The sequence below is a fragment of the Limulus polyphemus genome, unplaced genomic scaffold, assembly GCF_000517525.1.
Source record: "Limulus polyphemus unplaced genomic scaffold, Limulus_polyphemus-2.1.2 Scaffold935, whole genome shotgun sequence".
Classification (NCBI taxonomy): Eukaryota; Metazoa; Arthropoda; class Merostomata; order Xiphosura; family Limulidae; genus Limulus; species Limulus polyphemus.
The window spans coordinates 53,556-71,569 of NW_013666545.1; the positions used below are offsets into that span (position 1 = coordinate 53,556).

Sequence of the window (18,014 nt, forward strand, 5' to 3'; positions counted from 1 at the left end):
TTGTTCTCCGTTAAAGTAAAATGGTTTCCTTCTACAACCCGTACTGTTCTCCGTTAAAGTAAAAAGGTTTCTCTCTACAACCCGTATTGCTTACCGTTAAAGCAAAAATAACGTTTTTCTATAACCCATATAGTTTTACCACATATTAGCTTTATAAGCCCGAGATTTACCGCTGAAATCCTGGGGGACATTAAATAACAGTAGTGACTATTTTCAATGCACCGTCGTGAAAATTGTGTCAACAGGCTATTTCTTTAGTGCGAGTTTTAACACTAAATCACATAACTATATAAACACATAAAAAAACCGTAACGAGTCCCTACAATTACTACAAAGTTGTCGTAAACATAAGTGAAAAAAAAAAGATCGGATGGTTTCCGAAAGAACAATATAACCAAGTAACAAAAGTCACATGGCAATAACAATAACTCTTTTCTCGAGGCGCCGAGAAAATAACATCGTCACAAACAATTAAAATATTTTAAAAGTCGAAATGTTTGTAAACTACTGGATACCATAAATATGAAAGTGCTAAAACCTATTAGTATTATTACAAAGTCAAAACTCAGCAGCGTGAATTTCAATGAAATTGCAGAAACAAATTATAGCCGTTTTCGCCAAAGAAGTTAAAAAACTCAATATTTGAAAGGTTTATGAAGGACAATTTCTCAGAAAGTTATTTGAAAACTGTACCTTTTCGCCGGCGTAACTTGCTCCATATTTGGTGGTAGGTGGATAAGGAGTGATTGTTGTTGTTCGACAAATCTTGGATAGCCCATAAGAGCAGAGCAGTAGTAGAGGCCGAGCTGTCGTTTCTGTTGTTGGACACTTTGGCCATGGTGATGCCCTGATCACCTCACGGGCCCACAACAGAACTTCTTCTAAAGCCTGCTAGGCTGCGCGATCAGGCTACTAGAGACAAAGAGCGTTAGCTACGGCACAGCTGAGCACCACTGTGGTTGACGCTTCTCTAATTCCTCAGGACGACGGTGGATTTCCTTTCCCTTTGCGGCCTCCCAGATCTGAGGGGTGGGGGAACAGCTTCAAGCCCGTTAACTGTCTGGCGCAGCCTAGCTTGGGTTGGGGTAATGATACCAGCCCAGCAGGGCAGCCTATTCTCTGGGCCAAAGGCTATGTGCCGATTACCTCCGCCTCCCTAGGGGGTCAGGAGATAAACTGTGCACATGCCGAATACCAAACACCCTCACCAGGTGAGATAATATTTAATAACGTTCCTAGTGTGTTCCTCTTCGCAACACAAACACCTAACGAATATACTATTTATTTTTACCTTCAGCATTTCTCTGTATCACCTGCAACATGAAACGTTAAGTTAAACACAGATGGGCAGTTCCAGTAGTTTTTGTCACTGGATGCGAAGACGCGGAATAATGTAATAGTCTCGTGTTCTGCCTAGTTTTGCGAGGTAAACTATGCATATAAATTATACATGCTTTTATCAAAAGTCGTCAAATATTAACCGTATCTTTAGTTTGTGCTAAAAGAGTTCCTTGCGCTTCGAAAATAAGAGACAAAAATTACTTTCGCTCTGTAGTTATTGGTTAAATTGCGTTGCTACATGACTCGTATTGCTTGTTTAGTAATTTCACTCCAGTTCACAGAAAATGTCAAATGTAGAAAACGATTGTGAAGCATCAGTTCTAAGTGTCCCAAATCTAAAATTGGTAATTTCAACTAGCTTCAGGAGATTCAAAAATATGATATTTCCAGCCTGAGTAACAACCACCTAACGCCAGTCATTCTCAAACATTTTCGTCTTCGAACCACTTTAGCGGGGCAAAAGTCCCCGCGGACCACCTATTGGTCCTACCCCACCTGTTCAGTTCCCTCGTATGGCTTAGGCCATGGCGTTGCGCGTCAGTGACTTGGATTTTGGACCAGCTTGCAGACCACCTGGAGGACCCTCTCGCACCACCAATGGAAGGCGGACCACACTTTGAGAACCACTACCTTATGGGACACATTGGTAAACAGCCTGTCTGAGATTCCTAGGGCTCCACCTGGTGACCATGTTTATGGGACGTTTGTTACAATGTACTTTGTCGAAAGTTGTCGTCTTGCTTCTTCTCCTCAACATCGTCATCGGCCTTGGTCTTCTTCTTTCTGCCTCCTGAACTTCCATACATTTCTCAAGTCATTATATCCGTCTAATTAATAGTTATGACTCATCTCCAAACTTTATTAACCCCACGAACTCAGCAAAAATTTTTTCGTGTGCCGGGCGAAGGGGATATCAATATTCCTGAGCACCCCAGTTTAGGAAAGTGTTCTCTCTTTTAGAAACTAAATACTTGCCACTGTTCCTTTTTTTTTCTAAAGCTCAAGCACAGCCATCTTTAAGTTAGAAATACTGAACAGAGAGGCAGCCAGTCAACAGTCTGAACAATAGAGTGACAGCCAGTCAACAGCACTCGCTCCCTTTTACGACTAATCGAAGAGCAGGATTGCATGTCACAGTTATAACGTCCCTACAGCTGTAATTACTAAGCATTTTCAACAACATATTGTGGTTCGACCTTTGGGCTTTGCGATACGTAGCCCATCACTCTAACCATTAGGCCACACGCTGATTACTCTCCACTTTTAATTTCGCTGACGGGTTCATTATAGGGAATTCTGGGTAATATAACGTAACAAGACCTATTCACGAATGAATAAAAACTGACATTATATTCAAAAGATATTCAAGTTGTTATCAGAAAGCACGTGGGACAAGCTGGTCATTTCACAAAATGTGTTATATCATAGATCATTATCACACTTACACCAGGAGGGCGATTGGAGACACCATCTTAATTCAAGAAATACCTATCATTTGTTTTTTAATCAAGGATCTTCGGCAGCGAGTAAAATCACTAAAGACTGGTTTTGTGTTGGTAATCTGATTCATAAACCTAGTTACATCTTTGATAAACTCAGAGAAGTTTTTTTACAGTAAGTGCTTCAAAAACTTCATAAGTCTTTTGATCAGTCACGTGATAGGTTACATTCTAAGTCATTGGTCTTGACACACAATTGGATACAAGAATATTATTTTCCATTGATATGACCGATGTCATCTCATAAAAATTGACTCTATAGTACATTGTTAACTAAAGGCTATCTAGATTAGAGTCGATGTATATGTAGACCAGAACTAATAAAACATAGACCTCTATTAGCTGGCCACATTTAGTCTTCCAATATGTGTGTGTGTATCAGTCTGGTGAACATTTTGTTCCTACATATACAGAAGCTATAAAGATGCTTCTAGATCCGAAATAATTAAACACCCTAACAACTTGTTTCTTCTGGAAATAAAACAGCTAAACAGAAAACTGGATTTTACCATTAAGCCTAACGCGATTTAAATACACTCTCCTATGTAAAGCTTAAATATTGACTTAAAAATATAACTACATACATGAAAGAGTGACTGTTGTGATTTTTAAGGAGAGCTAAGATCACAAACACCGCTTACGGATCAACTACAATGATGTCGGTATTTACTCCTCTATCAATTGTATTTTTTAGCAGAGACCTCTAGTGATGTTTTTCGAAATATGAAATATAAAATAAAATGCAACTTTTTGTGTGTGGATAAACTGAAGTGTCTGTCCAGACTTGCAGCCTATTTTTGTTGTTGTTCTTTTTTAATAATCATGAGAAAAAACAACAAAGAAAAAAACATTCCCTCCATTCAGGAATAATTATAAACTAAGAGCCTGAAAATATTTATATAAAACAATCAACAAAACATATCTTTAAATGGTTATAGTAGCACAAGAATTGATGGTAGGTGTTGTTGACTAGCTGTTTTCCCTCTAGTCTATCAGTTGAAAGTTAGAGACGGCAATGCACAGATAACCCTCGTTTAGCTAATATCCAGAAAAAAATATATAAAAAACATTTTGGCCAGAGATTTTCACTGGGAGACTTTTTCCCCTAATCGAATAGACGGAATGACAGTCACTTTTATCTCATATCCACAGCCCCAAAGTGTGAAGCGCGATCCATTTTGTGATAACGAGGCTCCAACCATGAACAATCTAACCACTAGGTGACACTCGGCCAAAACGAATAACACACATTTATCTTCTTCTTACAACAATATTAATGTATTATTTACATTTTTGGATTTTACAGAGTGCGTTACATGGAAACGATTTAGAATATGAAAGTAGCAAGACAACCACAGCCGATATGAGGTCACGTGGGACTTTGTGTATCAAAACTACATTTTATTATTGTTTGGAGTTTTGTAGATAGTATGATGTCACCAAAAATTGAATATTTTTGGAAAGGATACGAAACAGCCCTATCAGATGAAAATAATCATACACACAGGTCATAAAAATGTTTTGAGATCGATAATTTAGAATTTCTAAGACGGTAATATCCTGTGTACTTAATGACATTGGGAATATGGATCAACATGGGGAGCCAGAACCATCCAGAAAGACACCTACAACAAGTCATACCCCCAGATTGGGTAAGCAAAGTACGGCGCCTTGTAACAGCTGAGAATCCACGAACAGAAAGGTCAGCTGTAAAATGTGTCCACGTTCCCTGTGCAACAGAACGCAGTATAATTAAAAAGTTTCTATGTTTGTAAACGAGGCCAACAGGGCATGGATTCACCAAGATAAGGATGTCATTCATACCTCCCATTCAATTCCTCAAGAAACTGGGGAATGAAACGGATATTCTTGCTATTACATACGAAGACATATTAGTCAAGTCGTCAGACTCAGCGCCTATGGGTTTTGGGGCAAGGACAGTTGAAACAGGCGCTGAGAAACCATCGTCCTCGACCAGTATATTGTGGAAACCCAGCAGGGAAGAGTGGCTTGCATTCGACAAGATAATCTTAAGACGGGGCCTTTTGCAACACAAACAACGCTGCAGGGCTACTGTCAAGATGCATTGTTGTAAAACAGAGAAGGACATGATGAGGCTCCAAAATCGATTTCGTACAACGTACCCCTCTGTAATAGCAAATAAGCTTAAAATTATATTATGTATACGTCTCTAGTACAGTGTTAAATAATGACACTAATACGTTAACTTCTTTTCAATGTCTTACTTAGCCGTTAGAATAGATATACTTTTTCTGTTTATAATAGTGACGACGAGGCAACCATTTATTTTTAAACAAATATTCGTTAAATTGTTAGTCTAAATTTCTCATTGTTCAACGTTCTGCGTCACCTATCTACCAGTAAACAATGTGGTCGTGACAGAACCACGAACTGAGGTTTGATTACAGGCGCAACCTTGTCTCGATTTGATTTATTTCTGAAAATATATCAAGCTTCGATATATCACGAGAATTAACTTGCTGTGCTTAAATGTCCAGATTACCGAGTTACGTTGATATAATCTCTTGTGAATATGTGTTGTCCGAAGTCGAAACTCGGACTCATGCTCAAAGACAACTCAAAAAGGGTCTTTAAGAAATGTTGGTATCAAAAATAAAGTATTTTAGTTTTATAAGAAATAAAAGTTTAGATGCCAAAACAGTTCGGAAGTTGATCAAAAAACGTATTCCAGAGTGTGGATACGGGCAGCGTTCATAAGGTAGAGCGTAAAATATAAAAAAAAAAAATTGTGTTTGATAACAGTTATTAGATATATAACGCATTTCGGACTCTACTTTAAACAACGACGACAAATAGCTAGTTTGGGGTAACAACAAAGATGATACCTTAAAATATACAACTTGTTAACTCAGTTGAATTTCATGTACTATTCTATACGTAGTTAATATAGCTGGCGCCGAAACGTACAACCCCCTCCCTTCCAACATATACCATGAACTAAAAAAAAAATACCCTCACATTACCCATCTAAACTTGACTCGTGTTGACGTGACTCTCAGACTTTGGTAACACTTCATCCACCAATCATGTAATGCCTTGGTCCGCCCATCTGCTCACCCCCTGCAATCAAACTAGAGCTTTCTAGAGACGGAAGCTAAGTTGGTGTTTTTTGTGTTTTTTTTGTAGTTAAAATGCCACTCAGGTTAAATTTGCCTATATTATTCTTTAGGCGTACCTTATTAGATAATAGGAAAATATACGTTAGTTTTAGTGCAAGGTGACATTATGGGCTATCTACGCTAAGTCCATTGCGTGGATCGAATCCCGAGTTTTAAAGTTATAATCCCATGGATTATGGCTGAGCCACCAGAGGACAAATAATGATAATGGTATACTTACTTTCGAGTTTTTATAATAAATTGTTTACCCTAGTTTTTTCATTCTCTCCTAATTATAAATGTTCAAATCGTCATGTAAATATTTGTTAACAAGATGATAGTTAGGTTTACAATAACAGAGTCCAATCTGAACAACAGCATTCAGCTTGTTAGTTCTTTCTTAAATATAACATTTGAAAATACCTGTTCATAGTGACAACTTGTGTAAATGAAAGTTTTGCTTCAAGATTTTTTTTTTTCACTGAACAAACTAGGCTGCAGTATTCAACACAACTCAACGTCACGCGAGACCCTGCTCGTGACTCCAATTACCGCGGTCCACACGGGTGATCTTATCATCACCGACAAAACTTCCAAGGTCTGCGGTAGAAGGGGAAAGGCCCACACCATAGGCCATTAACCTATCGCAGGGAAAAGTTTTCGGGCGGCCTGACAAAAAAACACACAACCCATTATCCAAGTAAGACGTCTGTCGGTGTGACCAAACTTCGGCCATGAAGCTTCTACAACTGCTGTCACCTGCTGGGTGTAATGGACTGACACCTTGAGAGGTAACGGTGGATAACTTACTTTGAAAAATGGACGTCAGAGGTGACTGACCTCTACGTTAAGTCCACGGGCCGTTCTTTTCTTCCTGCTTGATAATTTAACATCATCGGTGACAAATGTCTTCCGAATTGTGAACGACACGTTACAGCTGCTGTATTTCATTTGTTTTTTCGAACTTTAATAAGAGTCACTTTTTAACGAAAAACAAATCGTACCTTGAAATATGTTTTTTATTCTCTTCTTAATGTGCAATACTCAAAAATTATTCCCCATAGGCCTGTTTGTCTAGTCAAATAATTAGATGCCCATCTTCCCTTACTAACAGTTAATTACGTTAACCGTATCAAAAACTCACGGCCTTGACACAAGATTAAACTAATATGACATTTTTGTAAGCTGTATTTTCAATATTGAAATTTAGTTGTTTTGCTAGAGACAGTGCATCCTTATGATGACGTCAAGAATCTACAAATTTCAACCAGTATTTAGAAAAGGATAAATTAGGTATAAATATAAGTATGCAGTTCAGGAAGTATTCATTTAGTAGTGGTTAATAGTTCAGTGGCCTCCCAGTGGCACAGCGGAATGTCTGCGGACTTACAACGCTAGAATACGGGTTTCGATGACCGTGGTGGACAGAGCACAGATAGCCCATTGTGTAGCTTTGTGCTTAATTACAACCAAAATAGTTCAGTACCACGTATATTTAGTTGCTTGATCGATTAGCCGTGAAATTGCTCAAGAGTACTAGTATATTTTGTATTTGTAAATGAGACGTAGTACCATTAGCGGGGAATTTCTGTCGAAACGTCATTTGTGAGATTAGGCTTAAACTGTGTGAAAGTGAACATTACCTGTAGAAATGTTATCAAAGAAATAAACTAATTATTGATCTTTACGTGGACTGAACTTGCTATTATTCTTGTCAAATGATCCAAAAGAACCCTTTCAACAATATAATACCTTACAACAGCATTGACAAGACAGGAGTGTGAAACTGACGGGATGAATACATATTTCCAATACGACACTTATTTTTCAAACTTTCAAATATTTCTATAAAATCCAGACTCAGAGTAAAAAAGAATTAAATATTTTCGAAGCTGATTTTGAATATCTATATAAAAAAATGAAATGTTTGTTTATTTGCACCCTATCTCCTCCGAGCCTATTGAGCCAATCTCAACCAAAATTTGGATGTAAACACTATGAACTATGGGGAATGTCTTATAGGGATCAAAATTGAATTTAACCTTATTTATATTTTGTAAAGCCTGTTGGTTAATTACTCCCAACCAAACGAGTCAATTTCAAACAATCTTGGCAGATTAACGCTTTAGACAATGTTGAATATTCTAACGGGATTCAAAGTCAAAGTATGAAAGTTGCTGGATTGTTTCTCAAACAACCATGCCTTTCTCATGGTCAGTGAGATGTAGGGTGAGATCACCTCAAAATCTTTATTTGTTGGTAGATGGAAAGCAAACTACAAATGTTGTTTATGAGGAAACTTTGTTATAATTTTACAATTTTGAGACAAAGTTTATGTTCAAGTTATTACTTTGGAATATATGATTGCTGTTAAATTTACACCATTTTAATTAAGTTTAAACATTCCCCGTCAGTTGACGGGTATTTCAGTTTGTATATATATATATGTATAACCTGTTTTCAAATTGACAATACATGATGCGATTGTGGTATTGTTTGAAATAAACAATGTTTATAAACAGTGGTGTTAGTATTAAACAATGAGTACACAATATCGTTATGATAACCTAAATTTTACCTTAACCTAAACATCTATTCCATGTTCATGAAAATGGGGAAAAGTGGTTAATATTATTTCAGTGTTTTGATATTTGCATTTTTGTTGTATAAAACATTTTAAATGTTAAGACTAGACATACACTCATGTGTAAATAGACAGATACTACCACGTGAAGGTTTACATTTATTTAACTGTGTTGTTAATGTTAGAGTAAAACAAAGAAGCCCATTGTCATAATCCTGAAGCTAATGACCGAAAATAAATACGTTGAAAAGTGTTTTAGGTAATTTTTGTTGTTGTTTTTGTTAAATATAATGGCAGATAAAAGCGATAAGTATCGAATAAATAACAACTAAAAGCTAACGAAATTATTATGAACTGAAACTGTTGTCTATTAATTTCACAGATGTTGCAAAGAATACATTTATATTGTTGCCAAAATTGATTTGGCGTTTAAAAATGCCCCTCCCCTCCACCGGCATACGTTAGAAACCGGGTTTAGTTACCCGTGGTGGGCAGAGCACAGATAGCTCATCGTGTAGCTTTGTGCTTAACTGCAAACAAACAAGCAAGCGTTTAAAGAATAACTTCAAAGTACATTTTGGTCGCTCAGGTGTTAGGGCGACATCTGCTGTCCCCCCGCCCCCATAAGAGTTGTAAGATTTTTGCCTTCTTGTTGTGGCTGTTGCCAGTGGTTCATGGTCGGCCTCCAGATATTTCCAAAATTATTTTAATACGAAATGTTCAGATTTTTTTTTTCAACATTTAAAAAAAAGAAGCTGTTGTAAAAGAAGTATCTCTCTCACTCATTCGCAATAACATTTTTATTAAAATGTTGTGCAACGAAAATGTGTGAAAAACAATGACATACGTTATAAAGTTCTTAAAAATTGTCACAGATGGAAATAAAAGATGGGATATGGTACTAGAGAAACACTATTTATAAACTTCACACATTGTTTGTTTGTTGTTTTTGTGGGTTTTTTATTGGGGGGTAGGAGTTTTGGTGTAAGTCCAAATATAGCAACCGGCGTCATAAATAACCTAGACTAGCTCTCGAAGTGTGACAGTCAAATCGCACTATTTGGTCAGATAACAATAACTCTAGAGGGCACTGATGGCTACCTGCCTTCCTTCTAGTAAAGTCTAGTTTATCAATTCAAAATTAGAGACGGCAGCACAGACAGTCTTTGAGAATGAAGAGAAAATATGTATATTCATATATTACTGCAAGTACATAGATGGACATTACCCTGAAAAGGGTCAGAGTAAGTTTGGGATACTCTGACCCTCGTGTAGTAATCATAATAATGTTCTCCAGAAACCAGTTACCATCTACCGGGGGGGGGGGGAGGTCAAATGCAAAATATAAGACCTAAGCTCGGATAATGATCACGAAGCGAAATGGTCTTTGAGAACCTTTTCGCCAATGTCCGAAAATAAACGTGTGTGTTTTCCTTGATTTCCGTCATATCTTGGCCCACCACTGCATCAAAATAGGCCCAAAGTACAACTCTCGTTGTTAAACATTTTTTGAGGAAGCATGCTCCAGAATCCCTTCCTGGTCTCCAGGCGTACTTCTGATAAGCCTGATTGACCTCCAACTTCGGCCAACCCACCTCACAAACAATTTTATTACCGGCATTTATGAAGAAACATAATGATTTTTTTTTGTTTCAATTAGTGAGAGATTTTTAGACAACATTTTTGTCAAAAACGTTATCATGATCATTGGGTTTTGAAACATAACAAGATATCAGAAGCATGCATGATACACCACGAATCCACGATTTCCAGTTTCAATACAAAAAGTTATTTGTTATCAGTGTCTGTGTGGTGTCTAGTTATAAACCTTGCTGTAAGTAAACAGAAACTTCTATCTTCGTATACAAATAGGATCGTTTATGTTCGAAATTGATGTCGGTTGTTGCAGAACTGGTGATACCTGTTATTCGAGTTTCGGTGTATTAACAAATGTCTGAAATCAGGTAGCGGGAAAATGGTGCGTTTAGTCGAAGTTGTTCTGACCCGTTCGTTACTTCTGTTTACATTTTTAAAATGTTAACCTACGTTTCCGGCTGTAACACTGAAATTCTAGGGTTAGCAATGTGGGAGAATTTGTGGCGCTTTAATTCTTTCTAATTACAGAGTTACAGGTTATTTTATTAAAATAGTGAATTTAACCCCAGAAATACCGATGGAGTTCAGTTTCAGTCCCTATCGGCTTTCGAAATAAGGGTTTTTAAAATTACTAATTCACCAAATTGCTCATAAACGGGTTCACGATTTTTGTTGGTTACAGGGCCCCCAGTAAGATATGGGATTACATAAAAAATAAGAAACCATCAATTTTGTAAGTAATTCATTAATTAGCGATGGGGATCCGCTGTGTATTTCCTATAGAAAATGATACCCCCCCCCCCCACACACACACACTTACACTTTTTTTGTCAGCACTTTAAACTGAAAATTTATTTCTGAATTTCGACCAAAGCTACTCGAATGCTATTTGTGTTAGCCGTCCCTAATTTTGCAGTGATATACTAGAGGGAATGCCTCTCGTCAATACTACCCACTGCCAACTCTTGGGCTACTTTTTACCAGTGAATAGTGGGATTGATCGTAATATGATAACGCCCTCACGAAGGAATTCGAAACCACAGCTCTCAGATTAACAGCCAAGTGCCCTAACCACAGGCCATGCTAGGTCTACATTGAATGTTGTAATTGGCAAAAATCAGCACAATGCAATATGTAGACACCACCGGTATTAAGCAGTATAAAAAGCAATTAGTAATTTGAGGGTTAAACATAAAAACCACTATTAAGTTTGTGGGTAATTTATTAATGAACACAAATGTCCAGCTTGGTGTAACTATTGGGGATTAAGCAACCAGTCTCATCATTTTTTTTTATCGGAGTATCAAAGCTTTTAGTTATGTGTACTTTACTCAGTAAAAAATATATTTCGAATAAGAAAAGTTGTTTGAATTAAAGGTTGCCGTATTTCAGAGGAAGGAAGCAAATATGGTGTTTAACTTTATCCTACGACTGGTACATAAATAGTTGGGGGGGGGGGGGCGGTTAAGTAGATGCACTAATACTTTTGACAAATAGTGCTTTGTAGCCTGTAAACTATTAATACCATACTGAACGTGGGGAAGATATGGGGCAACAAATTCTTAGGATTTACTTGTTAGCCAGATTTTAGCACGCTTTGGGGATATCAGTAAAGTGAATGCTGTAAGATAATCTCTGTTTATTTTTCCCAAAGCAGGATTTAAGAATTTTATGGGATAATCTCTGTGTAATTTTCGAATTTTTGGATTAAAAATGGGAAATGGGATAATCGCCGATTACTTACTAAGTGTTGAGTTTAAGGTAATCATAGGAAAATCACTGGTTTATTTTCCAGTACTGGGTTTAAAAATATTAAGGGATAATCACTGGTTTTCCCAATGCCAGCTTAATAAATATTACTGGTTAATCACTGGTTCTCCCAATGCCAGATTTATAAATATTACTGGTTAATCACTGGTTATCCTAAGGCTAGAATTAAGAATATTAAAGGATAATCACTGGGATTAAGAATATTGCGGGTTAATCACTATTTGTTTAGGTACTTTAACACATTGGATATTTTAGTAAATGCTAGGTCAGCAGCCTTGTTTGTGGATATAAATAAGTACACTGAAACAGAAATACTTTTCTGGCTTTTAGTTTAAAACGTGCTGTGAGACATTATATGTAATTGTTATTGTTAGTTTTGGGCATGATTAGTAGCATTTATTAATGAATTCTGTCAACCCTGCTTGAGGACTCTACTACAATCGCTTATTTCTCGATGGTACTTTTCAAGTGCTGTGTTGACACCACTTATCATCCCTCAAAATGATAATGAGACATATACTTGGCTTACTGTGATTATAATTGTGACTCTAGAAATAACGAGACATATCTTCTGTTGTTGGTACTGGGCACGATTAGAGACACTCACTAAATTCATAAGGATAGTTTTAGGATTAACGAGACATATTTTCAAACTTTGCATGTTGTAAAGCTTTATTTCCAAAACGCTGGCCAGTTTTGATAAAGCTACAAGACTTACTGTTTGGTTTGGGTAAGTTGATAAGTATAAAAAAAAAAGGGACAGCAAATCTTGAAAATAGACGAGAGTACCAAAGAGGTAGTTAATAGTAATACCGGTGATACTTGTTCCCCGAATCCTTAACGTCCGTAGTACTACTGTGATGCAAAGTCTGATCTTAGGCCTGAAAATATCGCTAACGTCGAGAATATCCAACTTATGGCCTGAGGCAGAGTGACCATAGAGTTTTTTTTGAGTTTTGTCTGTTACTCATAATTCAGGCTAATTATTATCATTATTACTAATTGTTATATTATATTTGTTTCGCAGTTCTTCTTATAGGAGTTTTTAGATAATTAAAGACATATTGAACGGTTCTGAAATTAGATGTTTTCTTTTTTGTTTTTAGTGACAAGTTTGTTTGAAGTTAAGCACAAAGCTACACAATAGGCTATCTGTGCTCTTACCACCACGGGTATCGAAACCAAATTTCTAGCATTGTAAGTCCGCAGACATGCTGCTGTGACGCGGGGGGGGGGGGTTGTTTAGCGCAAAAATACACAGTGAGCTATTTGCACTCCATCTAGAGCGGTGAATCGAACCACCAATTTTATCGTTGTAAGCACTTTATCGATAGGAGGTGAAATTAGTTAAACGAGTGCACCAGTCTGTCCTGTTCTGTGTTGTTACATCTGAAACCCTGACACAACATTGTGCCATTTAATTAGCTCATTTAATCTGCAGTTTATTTTGATCTTCTAAAACATACTGGTTTCAAAAATTATTTGGATAGTTATATTTCTAAAATTTACCTGGACTTTTTCTCACTGGGCCCGGACGTGGCGCTACGTACGCGTCGAAGGGTTCAGAGTTCAATACGCGATGTTACTAAACACGATTACGCATTATAAAAGTTACAGCCAATGTTGTTATTTGGATCAAAGAACCGGACAAAACCCTTGTGGTGGCGGGTACTGCTGACTGTCTTCCTTCTGATAAGTAGTCCAAAATTAGGGACGGCTACTCCTGAATCCTATAGGGTTCTTTCGGCCGGCCCTTTCTTTTTACTTTTGCTTATATCTTCTTCTTTTTTTTTTGACAAAACATCTTTACAGAAGGCATATTAACACCAATACAAGACACAGTTATAAATTCAAGAATCTTACTGTTGATGATATGTTTTTCTTGTAGGTGCATATTTGCCACGTAGTGGTAACTTTCAAAATCGTAAATAATAAAGATCAAGTCACCCTAATTATGTGCGAGTAAACAAAGATAATTAGTTCCAAGAAGCTTTTAATTTACGAAAATGCCCCACAGTGGCACAGCGATATGTCTGAGGACTTATAACGCTAGAATACGGGTTTCGATAACCGTGGTAGGCAGAGCACAGATAGCCCATTGTTAAGCTTTGTGCTTAATTACAAATAAACAAACAATTTATGAAAATAAAATAATTCAAAAGATGGCAATGTGTCCTGTCCACCCAGAGCAATGTCCAGCAATTGTTTGACATAGGTCAAACAATCTACGAATAACACATGATATAGATTTTCACCACGTCAGCTATACGTTGTTTTGCAACCCTATACCAACCAGGTGGATTATGTGACAACGCGGAGAAGGTGAATATTTTCATATTATTCCATACGTTGCAGTTGTTAAAAATACAAACCAAAAAGGCACGTGTACTTGAAAATACTGTGCTGCGATGGGATATAATTTTACCCCAAATATATTAGTATTGGTACTTTGTGCGTGGACTCAATTTTGCTGGTTCTCTCGTTCTTATAAATGATAAGTAAAGTTAATTCAGTAAAAATAAATAATAACACTGAATAGCTGGTGTTAACGTAAATAAATAATATTGTGTTATTCATCATTTCCAGTGTTCTCATTTGAAAATAGATAAAATAACATAATCCACCAACTTAATCTAGATCACACCATAACAATTGTTCATCATGGAATGTGATAATATATATAGCATCTCAATCACAAATGTGTCTATCGGGGGTTCCATTCAACAGGGTGTCATAGCAGAGATGAAAATGCGAGTTATCCTCGACAGAATCACCAATCGATAATTCTCCCCGAGAAATCGTGGACTCTATCCGCAGGAACAAGCCCAATGTCCTCCTGATTTCTGGAGCTACAAGGAGGCTACGGAAAGACTCCAGATGACCCGATATATATATATATATATGTCAGTCCTAGAACTCCAACCCACCAGTGAAATGTCAACTACCCAAGAGCAGTACCAGCCTACACATTGTTTTCCTGGGGAATGTGGATCCATCCATAAACACTGAAGAAATACAAGCTCTAGAGCGAGACATACACACTCAATAGAATCCATGTAGTACACGGGATCGTCCCAAAGAAAAGTGGAAACCATCACATTTCATGAAAGTCATGACAGCTTCCAAAGAAATATCAAAAAAACATTCTTTCATAATGGATGCTTCTTTCATTTTTTTTTTCACTTTAAAGCCGAAATACCATATCGAAAATCAAGAATACCAACGACTAACCCAAGTAAACTTGTCGCTCAACACCCAAGTTTGAACTACAGTACACCCACCACAGATCAAGCAACCCAGACGACCACAGATCAAGCTAAAGCAAGAAAAGATCAAAATACTCGCGCCACACCCAGCAAGTAGATGAAACTAGAAGCTAAGATGACACAGAACAACGAAACCCAGGACTCGAGAACATCTGAAAATATTAGACCGCAATACCCAAACCCGAACAACCACTAGGAATACAACCCGAAATAGAGCCAGAACCAGCCACATCTTCCCCGCCTGTCTAAATGTCTCCTCCAGCCTCCGCCCTTCAGCCTCGCCTGCAACTCACTCTTCCCCAGAGGTACAAGACCTTCACCATTCCGAAGCCTCCCTCCCAGCGATAATGATGACCCGGATAATGATTATTTTCTTGCCTTTCCTAGTCAGACAACGTTCTCATGTGCGATCATTAATCTTTTTTTTTTTTCTGATATTTTCAAGTATCATGGGCACTGACCAGGTAGAATGTTCGGAGCCTGATTAGTGAAGGTGGCTTTTCTCAGGGTACTCCCGTTTCTCCCCACAACTAATTCCCGGGATAGAGGATAGAACAGTAACTTAACAAAGACAAAGAATGAATCAAGGCTTCGTTCCATCATTCTATCGTTCTCTCTCTCTCTCTCTTTCACATACACACCTTCAGTATAACTCAAAATCTCACGTACTGCCAATTTTATTTTACCATTCAGCCTCGCAACCCCTTTCGCGTGCGGAGCGAAGGAGGATCGCTAATCCTCGAACATCCCAGGTTGCTAATTAATTAATTTTAATTAGTAAAAAACTCAAACACCTGCCACTTCTACTACTATGTGTCTATCGTATCCCAACCGGTCTGATGAGCCCTAGTATTGAACGAAAGGCCCCCGTGGCACTAGAAGTGACAGATATAATGTAGTTGACGTATTGTTATACATTTTTAACTTTCACTCATAAATTCTTAAAAGTAATTCCAGCAGCATAGTACAATCAAGGCCTAACTAGCCTACAGAGAGATTTTCCCCTCTGTACACAGCCTGAATTCAACACTGATTAATGTGTGTTGTTTTATATTGTTTTGTGGGTGGCAACGTGTACTTTATACTTGTTTTCATTCGGTTTGGTTGGTTATAACATTTATAACAGTTTTCAATTGATCTGTTACATGTATGAGGAATGGTGGCCTACAGTGCGCGGATTTAGGACTGTTTGTTTGTTTGTTATGAATTTCGTGCAAAGCTACACGAGGGCTATCTGCGCTAGCCGTCCCTAATTTAGCAGTGTAAGACTAGAGGGAAGGCAGCTAGTCATCACCACCCACCACCAACTCTTGGGCTACTCTTTTACCAACGAATAGTGGGATTGACTGTCACATTATAACGCTCCCACGGCTGAAAGGGCGTGCATGTTTGATGTGACGGGGATTCGAACCCGTGACCCGCAGACTGCGAGTCGAGCACCCTAAACATCTGGCCATGCTGGGCCAATTTAGGACTGACATGATTCATCCGATCTGGTTGAACGTCGTGGGTTATTGATGGGATTGAGGCCGAGGGTATAAATGACCTGAATCTCCCAGGCTGGGTAAACCTTGTGGGATGTCGTTAGGATTGAGTATAGGAGTGTCATTGACCTGAATATCTTAGGCTGGCCGAACCTCTTGGGATGTCATTGGGGTTGAGTGCAGGGTATCAGTGACCTGAATCTCCCAGGCTGGCCGAATCTCGTGAAATTTTGTTCGAATTGGGTTCATGGTTATCGCTGACCTGAATTTACCAAGATGGCCGAACCTAGTGTGATGTTACTGGAATTGAGTCCAAGGGTATCACCGACCCGAATCTCTCAGGCTGGCTGAACCAAGAGGGATGTTACTGGAATTGAGTCCAAGGGTATTACCGACCCGAATCTCTCAGGCTGGCCGAACCTAGAGGGATGTTATTGGAATTGAGTCCAAGGGTATCAATGACCCGAATCTCGAGGGATGTTGTTGGAATTGTGTAGAAGGGTATCACTAATCTGAATCTCCCAGGATGGCCAAACCTCATGAAATGTTATTGGAATTGGCTTTAGTGGTATCACTGACCTAAATCCCCCAGGCTGGCCGAACGTTGTGCAATGTTGTTGGGATTGAGTCCAAGGGTAGCAGGAGTGTTCAGCTGATAACCATAAATTCTGGACATTGTAGTTTTTAGTTTTATGACCTTAATTAGGTGTTGTTGAGTAGAGATGGCTTGATTAATTAAACTTTTAAGTGTTATTGGTTCTGATTGGTGTGTGTGTGTGTGTATGGTAACTTGATTTTGATTATATAGAAACCCTTGCAGTGTTCGAAGTAATATAAAATGCACAGTGACACAGCCTCTAATCAAATAAGTTAAAATCTATATGACTATTTTTTTGGAAAGAGATTCCACTAGCAATCAAGGTAACCAGATGTTCACACTTCTAATTTCAGATTAACTGATATATTATTAACAACCTGCAATTTTTTGAATTACTCAAATAAAAGGAGTTTTGGGAAATAAGTGACAACACACACGTTACATTGACTTTGGAAAATCTCCAGAGAAGGTTGGAATTAAAAAATATTCAGTAATACTGCAAGATATAATCCACTTTCATGGCAAGGTTCAAACTGTCAGTTCAATGCCCCCCCCCCTAACTCAAGTCACAAATGACATATATGAACTGAGCCTAAATATAGGTTTCCTATATTTAGGCTCAGTTCATACATGTCATTCATGACTGCAAACACACACACACACAAAAAAACAAAACAAAAAAAAAACAGAGACTAAGAGATGTTGTTGTCTTTTAGTGGAAATACTTTGGTTTTGT

The 18,014-nt window shown here is 37.8% G+C and overlaps 1 protein-coding gene across 2 annotated transcripts in view; it reads right to left on the reverse strand.

The window, feature by feature from the left end:
- LOC106461329 (LIX1-like protein) overlaps positions 1-18,014 on the reverse strand; it is a 76,168-nt gene that overhangs the window by 48,425 nt on the left and 9,729 nt on the right. The window contains exon 1 of one of the 2 annotated variants that reach the window (XM_022388199.1): positions 694-853. The exons of the other annotated variant lie outside the window; for it this stretch is intronic. Coding sequence (XP_022243907.1) covers positions 694-838 — 145 coding nt within the window. The 5' untranslated portion in view covers positions 839-853. Of the gene's footprint in view, positions 1-693; positions 854-18,014 lie in introns of those variants that run through there. 2 annotated transcript variants of the gene reach the window in all.